The sequence below is a fragment of the Mustelus asterias genome, unplaced genomic scaffold (genome assembly GCF_964213995.1).
Source record: "Mustelus asterias unplaced genomic scaffold, sMusAst1.hap1.1 HAP1_SCAFFOLD_1653, whole genome shotgun sequence".
NCBI lineage: Eukaryota > Metazoa > Chordata > Chondrichthyes > Carcharhiniformes > Triakidae > Mustelus > Mustelus asterias.
In genome coordinates this window covers 15,076-27,472 of record NW_027591598.1, presented here as the reverse complement: position 1 = coordinate 27,472, position 12,397 = coordinate 15,076, and the positions used below count along the sequence as shown (strand labels likewise).

The window sequence follows — 12,397 nt, the reverse complement described above, 5'->3', positions numbered from 1 at the left end:
TTACCATCCACCCCCTCTCCACACACACACACACACACACACACACACACACACGGACTTGACAATAAGAATGAACTCATGGTTGATCAAATCCTTTGAACTTTTAAATATGTTAACAGAAGGGGAAAATGAATAAATCCATTTACACACATAACATATCTCATAGAAATCATAGAAACCCTACAGTGCAGAAGGAGGCCATTCGGCCCATCGAGTCTGCACCGACCGCAATCCCACCCAGGCCCTACCCCCACATATTTTTACCCGCTAATCCCTCTAACCTACGCATCCCAGGACTCTAAGGGGCAATTTTTTTTTTTTAACCTGGCCAATCAACCTAGCCCGCACATCTTTGGACTGTGGGAGGAAACCGGAGCACCCGGAGGAAACCCACACAGACACGAGGAGAATGTGCAAACTCCACACAGACAGTGACCCGAGCCAGGAATCGAACCCGGGACCCTGGAGCTGTGAAGCAGCAGTGCTAACCACTGCGCTACCGTGCCACCCAGATGGTCTCTTTCTGGTGTGGCTGTGCTGCTGTCAATAGGATAACTGACCACTTACATTCCAGAACTGACTGAGTCAGCACTGCCCTATTTCCAAGACCAACATTGAGGGGCAGCACAGTGGTTAGCACTGCTGTCTCACAGCGCCTGGGACCCGGGTTCTATTCCCAGCTTGGGTCACTGTCTGTGTAGAGTTTGCACATTCTCCCTGTGTCTGCGTGGGTTTCCTCTGGGTGCTCTGGTTTACTCCCACACTTCAAAGATATGCGGGTTAAGTGGATTGGCCATGCTAAAAATTGTCAGGGGGACTAGCTAGGGTTAATGCATGGGGTTATGGAGATAGGGCGTGGGTGGGATTGTGGTTGGTCCAGACTCGTTGGGCTGAATGGCCTTCTTCTGCACTGTAGGATTCTATGATCCTTGAAAAGGTACGAAATCAACTGCATAACTGCAAATAGTTTTATTTCCAAAACTGTATGAGAATTCCCACCTGACTCTATTGATTCAAGGAAACTTTGTTAATTTTAAAAATGTCCATGAATACTGCAGAGGCTTCTGCAACTCTTCCGATGTTGTTGTTTGTTAACTCAGATTTTTCAGAAAGAGAATTGAACAATCGTTTGAAAGGAGAAATAATGCACGTTTTTATGAAAGGGAATGATATTAGGACTAATTGTATAACTGTTTGAAAATAAGCTAGCACAGACATGATGTGTCTCCTCATGAGCTGTTATTTCACGATTCTATTGTTAGATCAATGTCTCTCCAACATTCCAAAATATCCAGTCCGAATTCTATCTCTGCAAATCAAGGTCACGAACTACAGCATGACGACACAGTTTGGAATAGTCTGCAGTCCCTTTGAGATGCTGACCGTGACGTGTGTCTGTAGTGTACTGATTATCATTCACCTCACACGATGAAAGATCCCCAGCTGAAAGTGAGAGGGGGAAAGTTTAAACGAGATGTAAGGGGGAAGTTTTCCAAGAGTGGTAAATTTGTGGAACTTGCTGCCCCATAGCGTGGTGGAGTCTGAATGGTTGAATAGTTTCAAGGAGGAGATAGATATATTTCTGACACAAAAAGGGATGGGAGATATGGGGAACAAGTGGGGAGGTCGATTTGAGACCAGGGAGAGATCAGCCATGATCTGATTGAATCGCGGAGCAGGCTCTAAGGGCTGAAATTTACCTACTTCTGTTCCTATAAATACAAGTTAAGTTAGAGTTTATTGGTCACAAGTAGGCTAACGTTAATAATCAGTGAAATTACTGCGAAAATCCTCTAGTTATTACTGTTTCACAGCAGCTCGTTTGCACAATGTGACTGAACCATCACATCAATACTTGGAGTAAATGACTGGGCTGAGACCTGGCTTGGATAAAATCATGGTCATCACAGAATCTGAGAAATTTACTGCACAGGTTGCCATTCAGCCCATCATGTCTGTACCAGATGAAAATGAGCTGTCCAGTTTAGTCCCACTTTCCAGGTATAGGTTATGACCCTATAGGACACAGCATGTCAAGTCCATATCTGAATACCTCTTGCATGTGAACATTTCTGTCTCCACCACCCTTTCAGAGAGTGAGTTTGATTCCCTGCCACCCTCTGGGTGAAAACATCTCCACACTTCTCTAATCCTTCTGCCAATTGCTTTACCTCTCTGCCCCTTAGTTCTTGACATCTCTGTTAAGGAACTAGGATCTTCTGAGCCACACTCTCTGGCTAACCACCCCCTAACTAGAATGGTGCTGAGTACTCTAGCTGTGATCTAGCTAGTGTTTTTAATAGTTCCAGGATAACCGCTCTCTCACCTTCCATTGGTTCAGTATAATGGAAACTGGGAGTTGCAACCTGTTAGCATTTGAAAGATATTCACAAATGATTGGAGGGTTTCTTACAAACAACAAAGAACAAAGAAAATTACAGCACAGGAACAGGCCCTTCGGCCCTCCAAGGCTGCACCGACCATGCTACCCGACTTAACTAAAACTCCCGACCCTTCCGGGGACCATATCCCCCTATTCCCATCTCATTCATGTACTTGTCAAAATGCCCCTTAACAGTCACTACTGTATCCGCTTCCACTACCTCCCCCGGCAACGAGTTCCAGGAAGCTACCACTCTCTGTGTAAAAAATCTGCCTCGTACATCTCTTTTAAACCTTGCCCCTCACACCTTAAACCTATGCCCCCGAGTAATTGACTCTTCCACCCTGGGAAAAAGCTTCTGACTATCCACGCTGTCCATGCATCTCATAATCTTGTAGACTTCTATCAGGTCTGCCCTCAATCTCCGTCACTCTAGTAAGAACAAACCAAGTTTCTCCATCCTCTCCTCATAGCTAATGCCCTCCATACCAGGCAACATCCTGGTGACTCTTTTCTGTACCCTCTCCAAAGCCTCCACATCCTTCTGGTAGCGTGGCGACCAGAATTGAACACTATATTCCAAGTGCGGCCTAACTAAGTTGGGATTTTTCTCTGTTCTGTCTACTCGATGACTTTCTCCTGTGAATATCTCGCTGGAGTATTGGTCCCTGATGTGTTTCCTTGTTCATCTTGTTGACTCTAAATATTGAATCTTATGGTTTCAGACATCAGATAATCAAATTCCCAACAACAGATTGTCTTTTACTGACTGTATTAATAGCACTGCAATAATACAGACAGAGTATAGTGACCCCATCCAGAGAACAGGGAAAACGTTGGGGTAGACTCCTCATGGTTCAAGTGTGTCCAAGCTGTCAGTGATTTTGTTGTTTTCTGTGGATCCTCTCCTGATGGGAGAGTCCGATGTGGGATCGACATGGACATCCACAGAACTGGCAGTTCATGATGTTGTTGTTAGTGCTCAAGGGGGATGGGGGGAGCTCTGTGGCTCCGCTCCACCTCTGGTCTTCCTCTGCTGCTGCTCCACTTCTGATCTTCCTCTGGATAACTCGGATGTTGAGAGTTTGGTGATGATGGTCCTTGAAACTGAACCAAATTTCAGTGCTGCCCCCACATGTGCCGGTCACCACAGTGTTTTCCCCAGAGAGGTGGTCCGCAGTGCAGAAGTTTGTGAGGATATATTTTACGGGGTCCGTGTGTCGTTTGTATTGACCACCTTGATGTTGTTTGCCCTGAGACAATCTCCCATCGGGAAACTTGAATACATTGGACTTGGTCTCTTGAAATAAGTCATGAATATGGATTGTTAATAAACTCCTGTCCTGCTTCTTGTGCTGTCCCCATTATAAGAACCTGCCGACCTGAAAATGACACATCAATCCCTTCTCTTTGTCCTTTAACAACTCCTTTACCAATGCTAATATTTCACCCCCAATGACCTGAGCCCTTATCCTGTGCAACAACCTTGTGTATGGCACCTTATCAAATGGCTTTTAGAAATTCAATCATACAATATTCTCTCGTTCCCCTTTATCTAACCTGTTAGTTACATCCTCAACAAATTCTACTCGATTTGTCAAATTCTTTCATAAACCAATGTTGACTTTGTCCAATCATGTTCTAATTTTCTAATTGTATTGTTATCACTTCCTGAATGATAGATTCCAATATTTTCCTCCAAGTCCCGCAGTTTGATTTGAAACAGCACAGCTTTTGTTTTTAGCTTCACACACAGACTCAAACTTCACACACAGACTCAAACTTCCTCCTCTGGCCAACATTTATGAGAAAAACACTTTCTTTCCCCCACCCCCCTCCTGGGAAATACAGAGAGTTGTGGGATTCTGGAGCTGGAGGATAATCCAGGGTAATGATTTTGAGATAAAGCAAAGTCCTGCAGATGCTGGAATTCTGAATAAAACAGACCTGCTGAGTTTATCCAGTATTTTCTGTTTTTATTATAATGATTTTGGGACCTGGGTTTGAATCCCACCACGTTTCAATAAAAATATTGATGCAACATGAATCAATTGTTGTAAAAACACATCTGGTTCTCTAATGCCCTTTAAGGAAGGAAATCTGCCGCCCTGATCCAGTCTAACCGACATGTGACTGGATTCACAAACAATTCAAGGGCTGACTGGGTAAGCAGGGAATGTCACCATCAGAAAAACAGAGCCCCTGGAGGGCAGAAGGGTTAGGACAGGTTATGGAGAAGGTTAAAACTGTCATCATTGAGAACAACCCAGACTTCAATGGAACAACTGATCCCAAAAACAATCTCTTGTAGTTAGTGTGGCAGGTATGGTGAATCAGGTTTAAAAAGAGTCAAATTATATATGTTTTCTGGTTTGGACAACCACATTTAAATCTGGGACTCAGATGAGGATATGAATTGGTGTTCGGTGGTAAGATCTAAATCTGTGTATTACGCCTGGAAGCCTGAAGCCCAGAGTGAGAATATTTCAGAACCAGGATTCAAAATACATGGCTGTGGAGGGTTAATTCACCCTCAAAACGGCCGTGGAAATTCTGTCATAGGAGGAACTACTGGAAGAAAAATCACCCTGTACATGGGAGAGACAGAAACTGCGAGGACCATCTCCTCCAATCGCAGATTCTGTCTCTCCGGATGTTGCTACATCTGCAGAGACGGAGTCTCAAATTGGAGGAACAGCTTTGCCACCTATTTTGAGAAAGGAAGGTCACTGACTCAGCAGCCCGTCTGTGATGTGTGGAGGAGTTGTGTCTTCCTGCTATAAAACTAGTTTCATAGCAATGTGAACCTCAAAAGGAATGATCCAACCATTGACAACACAGAGCTTTCCCCATTCTGCTGAACATTATTTTTATATATCTCAGTAGGTGGGGTGTACAGCTCAGGAATTTGAGTAATCAGGTATTCTGAACTTACCTACCAATCACTTGGGTCATCACATAGAAATTGAGATACATTCATCCAGGTTCATATTGTAAACTGCTTTTATTTGCAGTTTACCGCTCACAGACAACATACAGAATCCCCGGTCAGAGCTGATCTCAGCTGGTGGAGTGAGGTTATTGATGGGTTATTAATGTAAATCCACACACAATGAAGTTGAGAATCGGGTGAGTTTTTTTCCTGCTCCACGGTCTGATCCAATAAACAGTCTGCCCCGATTCAGTTACCTTGTGTCAAATAGTCCTATAGTCGATTTCCAAAATCTCATTTATTTTTAAAATAAATTAACAAAAAAATCTTATTTATAGATTACAATTGAAAAGATTTAATATACACACAGTCTTTGGTATTTGTGCTAGCTTACCTAAAGAAGCGAACTCAAAAGATATTCAACACACACACAGAAGGTAATGTTACTACGTGACTACATCACTAAATAAAGGAGTTACTGAGAATGGAAAAGGATCCCCTGGAAACCAAAAAATAGCCCTTAAAATCAAAGAGTAGCTCTCGAGAAAATCCCAACAAAAGCATTGAAAAGAAATACTTTGAACCCTACCGATGGATCTTTCAGATACTGAATTGTAGATTTTGAACCAAGAATCAATTTAGAATTGAAGCAAAAGTTCATAATTTTATTCCAAACAGGTTCCTGTTGAAAGTTCTTCAATTAAGGGGGAATTAAGATGGTGCTTTTAAAAAGTGACATTGCAACCCTGAAAATCAGTGACATCTCCAGAATAATAAATTCCAGCCAGTTATGTGATTTGTTAACATCAGCAGAAATAAAATATTGTCAGACTGTCAATACTGAACAGCAGCAAAAACAGCAAAATCCAACCCCTGCAGTCACTTGTGAACTTGAAGTCTCAATAGTCATTGCGACTGAGTGAATCCCTTCCCACACACAGAGCAGTTGCATGGCCTCTTAGTGTGAGTGCATTGGTGAGCCAGCAGGTTGAAAGACTTTGCGAATCCCTTCCCACACACGGAGCAAGCGAATGGCCTGTCCCCTGTGTGAACTCGCTGGTGAGCAGAGAGGTTGGATGACCGATTGAATCCCTTCCCACACACGGAGCACATGAATGGTCTTTCTGCAGTGTGAGTGCGTCGGTGAGCAGTGAGGTTGGATGACTGCCTGAAATTCTTTCCACAGTCAGTGCAGCTGAACGGCTTCTCTTCAGTGTGAATTTTCTGGTGTCTCAGCAGCGTGGGTAAAGCTGTGAATCCCTTTCCAAACACAAAGCAAGTAAACGGTCTCTCCCCAGTGTGAATTCGCTGGTGTGCAATGAGGGAGGATGCCTGTCTGAAACTCCGTCCACAGTCAGTGCAGCTGAATGGCTTCTCCTCAATGTGAACTTGCTGGTAAGACAGTAAGTGGGATGACCGAGTGAATCACGGCGGCACGGTAGCGGTAGTGGTTAGCACTGCTGCTTCACAGCTCCAGGGACCTGGGTTCGATTCCCAGCTTGGGTCACTGTCTGTGTGGAATTTGCACATTCTCCTCGTGTCTGCGTGGGTTTCCTCCAGGTGCTCCGGTTTCCTCCCACACTCCAAAGATGTGCAGGTTAGGTTGATTGGCTATGCTAAAATTGCCCCTTAGTGTCCTGAGATGCGTTGGTTAGAGGGATTAGTGGGTAAATATATAGGGATATGGGGGTAGGGCCTGGGTGGAATTGTGGTCGGTGCAGACTCGATGGGCCAAATGGCCTCTTTCTGCACTGTAGGGTTTCTATGGTTCTATGGAATCCCTTTCCACAGTCGGAGCAGGTGAACGGCCTCTCCCCAGTATGAACTCGCTGGTGTGACAGCAGGTGGAATGACTGAGTGAATCCCTTCCCACACACGGAGCAGATGAATGGTCTCTCCCCGGTGTGAGTGCGTTGGTGCACAGTGAGTGCTGAAGAATGCCTGAACCTCTTCCCACAGGAAGTGCAGATGAATGGCTTTTCCTCAGTGTGAATTCTCTGGTGAGACCAAAGGCCAGATGACTGAATGAATCCCTCCCCACAGACAGAACAGGTGAACGGTCTCTCCCCAGTGTGACTGCGCCAATGGTTTTCCAGCAGGGAAGGGTAACTGAATCCTTTCCCACAGTCCCCACATTTCCATGGTGCCAGTGTCCTTGTGTCTCTCCAGGTTGGATGATCAGTTGATGCCTCGTCCACACACAGAACACGCGTATAGTTTCTCCTCGCTGTGAATGGTGTGATGTTTTTTCAGGCTTCGTAACTGGATAAAGCTCTTTCCACAGTTAGTTCACTGGAACACTCTCACTTGGGTGCGTGTGTGTATGTCTTGGCTTTTCCAGTCACACTGATGTTTGAAATCTTCTCCTCCAGGCAGAACAAACAAACATTTCTCCTTCCACGTTCAAAGTTTGAGGATATTCAGGTCCCAATGAAGCGAGACTCTGTCTGATTTTGATGTAATGTTTCCTCACCTCACCTGTAAAAGAAATTTACAAAAGTCATCACTGTCAATCCAGATAGAAATTCTGAACAGACAATTCTAGTTTCTCTGGAACATTTCTTCCTCTCTCGTTCCCCCAAATCTGTGAATCCCTGTCCCACACACTCTCCCTCCTCCCTGGGCTGAAATCCAAACCCATCTCACCATTTCTTTCCTCCACTCCCAGTTTTCTCCCTCCCTCTCCTCTGTCTGGGTTCAGTTCTGCAGCTCCTGTCTGCAGACTGACAATAAAACCAATGGGTCTTATTGGGGGTGTTGGGGCCTCCAGCGGGTGTTTGTGAATCCTCCCCGCCCACCTCCCAGGGTTTCCTTCCTTCCCAGAGATCAGAGTCCTCATTGATTTGAGGCCAAAGTGTAACCTCTTATTTATTGTCCCCCTCCCCCATCCTCTGATGTGAACCATCCTCCAGTGGCTGAGCCAGGATGGGGCCGTTAACCTGGGCCTGTTCCCGGGAGGGAGGGAGGGAGAAGCCCCGCAGCTGCAAACCAGGGAGCTGACAATGATTCTGAAGGGTTTGCGGATCCACAAAGTGTTTCCAAATCCTCCCAGCCACCGCCTAACGCTGACTCCGCTTCTCCGGGACAAACAAGCGCCAAGGACAGCAATGACACTGCGCATGCTCCACATCACAATGCCCGGGCACTGATTGACAGCAGCTCCGGACCAATCGAAAGAGGGGCGGGGCTGGAGGACCGAGCGGGAGCGGCGGGTCCCCCAACCAATCGGAGTGAATGAGGGGCGGGGCCGGGCTGTGACTGAAGCATGCGCACTGAGGGTAATGGCGATGGAGAGCGGATTAACTTTCAGCTGCAGAATTGGTAAGACGGATGATGGCGGAATGGAGGGAGCGAGAGATCGGGCCGGAGGTGGAGAGGTTTCTTAAACAAACTGTGTCACCGCCAAACCCCAAAACAAACCCAATCTGTTTCCATTCACATCGAGAGCGAGAACAGCTCCTCGTGATCGGCTTGTGTTAACGGCCGTCCTCTTTATTGGGGGCAATGTGCAGTCACAGGGAGGTACGGCCGCCATGTTTGTAGGGGGCAATGTTGTCAATGAGTGGGAGGGGCTTGTTCCCCATTGTTCAGAATGGAGACAACTTGTCCATCAAACTGCATCAACCCTCTGAGTCCCAATGTCTTATTGATGAGGCAGAGCGGTGGCAGAGAAGGAAAGAAAGGGAAATAAATCCTGTTTTCCAGATCCCACTACCTCATGGGACTTCTTGTGCCATGTGTCCAAAGATATGCGACTCAGTTGGCAGAAACTTACAACCCTGAGTCAACGTCATCCTCGAATTGTGGGGCTGCTGACAATGACAACTGCCACCGTGCTGTAGAGAGCATGAGTTTATAAGATATAGGAGCAGAATTAGGCCATTCGGCCCATCGAGTCCGCTCCGCCATTCAATCATGGCTGATATGCTCCTCATCCCCATTTTCCGACGAGCAACCATCCTGAACCCAGTAACAGGAGGAGAAAACGTGACGATTTTCTATCCTAGACTGACAGTGATGGATTCGGCAAACTTTAGTTTGCCGATGGATTCGGCAAACTAAAACAAGAGAAATGTTTGTCTCTTCATTTCTATCCTTGACTAATACTGTTGACTTTTGCAAAACTTTCACAGGAGCTTCGAAGAAGATTTGCAGAAGATTTGAAACAAGTATCACATAAAAATCATACATTGTCGCTTGATATTATCATCTTTGAGTGTGAACATTGAGCTCTATGTCATAACCACTCACTGTGTAAACTTTCTTCCCAGAATCATAGAATCCTACAGTGCAGAAGGAGGCCATTCAGCCCATTGAGCCTGCACCGACCACAATCTCACCCCAGACCCTATCCCCATACCCCCACATATTTACCCTGCTAATCCCCTGTCACTAGGGTCAATTTAGCATGGCCAATCCAGCTAACCCGCACATCTTCGGACTGTGGGAGGAAATCGGAGAACCCACAGGAAACCCACGCAGACACAGGGAGAATGTGCAAACTCCACACATACAGTGACGTGAGGCTGGAATTGAACCTGCGTCCCTGGCCCTGTGAGGCAGCAGTGCTCACCACTGTGCCATCGTACCAGCCCTGCCATTCCCTTGTAGATATTGCTCAAAATTTAAAATTAGAAGGGGAGGATTGTGGTCAAGAAACTTAAACCAAAGATCACATTAGGATCTGATGTCCTCTCCCACTTCATCTCAACCTGAATAGCATAGAATTTTGAATATGGAAAGAAAAAGCACTGTTCACAGTGGGGAGAAACTGTATACATGTTCTGTGTGTGGACAAGGCTTCAGCCAATCATCCGGCCTGTTAAAACATAAATGCAGTCACGACAGGGAGAAACCGTGGAAATGTGGAGACTGTGAGAAGGGATTCAATCACCCATCTGACCTGGAAACTCATCGACGCAGTCACACCGGAGAGAGACCATTCACATGCTCTGTGTGTAGGAAAGGATTCACCCAGTCATCCCACCTGCTGAGACACCAGCGAGTTCACACTGACGAGAGACCTTTTAAATGCTCAAACTGTGGGAAGTGCTGTAAAGGTTTTGGCGATCTGATGTCCCATCAACGTGTTCACACTGACGGGAGACCTTTTAAATGCTCAGATTGTGTAAAGTGCTATAAAAGTTCTGGGGAACTAATGCGTCACCAACGTGTCCATACTGAGGAGAAACCTTTTAAGTGCCTGGACTGTGGGAAGTGCTATAAAGGTTCTGGGGAACTGATGTCCCATCAACGTGTTCACACTGATGAGAGACCTTTTAAATGTCCAGACTGTGGGAAATGCTATAAAAGTTCTGGGGAACTGATGCACCATCAACGTGTTCACACTGATGAGAGACCATTCAGGTGCTCTCACTGTGGGACTGGGTTCAGGAAATCATCAGGCCTCACTGAACACCAGCGGATTCACACTGGGGAGAGACCGTTCATTTGCATTAAATGTGGTAAGGGATTCACGCAGTCATCAACCTTGCTAAGACACCAGCTAGTTCACACTGAAGAGAGACCTTTTAAATGTACAGACTGTGGGAAATGCTATAAAAGTTCTGGGGAACTGATGCTCCATCAACGTGTTCACACTGATGAGAGACCGTTCAGGTGCTCTTACTGCGGGACTGGGTTCAAGCAATCATCTCAACTCTCTAAACACCAGAGGATTCACACTGGGGAGAGGCCATTCATCTGCACTGAATGTGGGAAGGGGTTCACTCAGTCATCCAGTCTGCTGACACACCAGCGAGTTCACAGTGAGGAAAAAAATAAATGCACAGACTACAGGAAGTGCCATAAAATTTCTGGGAACATCCCACCTCATTTCAAACCAGCGAGTTCACACTGGGGAGAGACCCTCCACTTGCATCATGTGTGGGAAGGAATTCACTCAGTCATCCAACCTACTGAGACACTACCAAGTTCACAAGTGACTCCAGGAGTTGGATTTTGCTGTTAGTCACATCCAGACACCATGTTCCTTGGGATCTGTTTTCTGCTGGTGGTAATATGCTACAGGCCAGTTAGAGGTGTTAATATGCTGGATAGAGATAAAATAAATCAGCTTTGTGTCAAACTCTGTGTGTTGAATCTTTTTAATATCGCAAACACAAGTTAGTTCCTTTGAAGGACCATCTCCGCTGTCTCCTCCATCCTCACCTCCAACAAGTGTGAGGAGCTCATGGAGCTTATTTGTCAGTAAGATTGAGACAATCCGATAAGGTTATGTGGATTAGTCATGCGAAATTGCTCCCAAAGATTTGCAGGTTGGTGGATTGACAATTGGAAACTGCACGGAGTTATGGGGATTGGGTACAAGTGAGTGCCTGGGTGGGATGCTCTTTTGAAGAGTTGGTACATATTTGACGGGCTGAATGGCACCCTATGAATTCTATGTTTCTATGGTTCGAGATTCCCTCCTTTCCACTAGCCATTGAGCCACAAGTCCTGTAAACTTCCTCCTCGTCTGAGCCCTGAACTCACATCTTTCTCCAGTTTCTCTCCCCAAGTACCTTGAGGGCTCATCTTCGCAGTCAGGCCCTCTCCAACCCATTGATCAAACCTCCTCTTCGGCATCTTTGTTACAAGGAGAACAACAGCAGCTTCTCCAGTCTATCTATAGACCTGTGATCCATCAACCCTAAATCATTCCACTAAATTTCATCAATTCCCTCTCCATGTCTTCCCTAAGCCTTCATGTCCTCCCTAAGGTTTGGCACCACCAGTTACATCCACAAAGGTTTGTCACCCTGACATAATACAATGAAATGGATTAAATGTGTGTGAAACAATACACAAACAATTACTATTCAGGTTATATAACAGCAGGTTTTCAAAGGCATGGCTCATACTGAGCCAGGTGTTTTACATGTTACGTTGGGTTGTTTCACAATGTACCAAAGTATTAATCGAAGGTAGTGGTTTCTGTTGGCAAAATATATTGCTTTTTAATTATAGCAACGTTCAGAGCACTAAATTTGACTCATAGAATCACTACAGAAGGAGGCCATTTGGTTCATCCGGCCTACACCGACACCCGATCCCCATAACCTCATGTATTTACCTCCTGA

At 45.7% G+C, this 12,397-nt stretch overlaps 1 protein-coding gene across 1 annotated transcript; it reads left to right on the top strand.

Moving 5' to 3' along the window:
• The first annotated feature begins 10,041 nt into the window (after positions 1-10,041).
• LOC144488543 (uncharacterized) lies at positions 10,042-11,286 on the top strand. The gene has a single exon (XM_078206601.1). It carries the CDS (start codon positions 10,051-10,053, stop codon positions 11,284-11,286), a length of 1,236 nt encoding a protein of 411 aa, XP_078062727.1. The 5' UTR covers positions 10,042-10,050.
• The last annotated feature ends 1,111 nt before the right edge of the window (positions 11,287-12,397 follow it).

Excerpts from the sequence above, each read along its gene's own strand:
- LOC144488543 (XM_078206601.1), top strand. The coding sequence starts at position 10,051 with ATGGAAAGAAAAAGCACTGTTCACAGTGGGGAGAAACTGTATACATGT.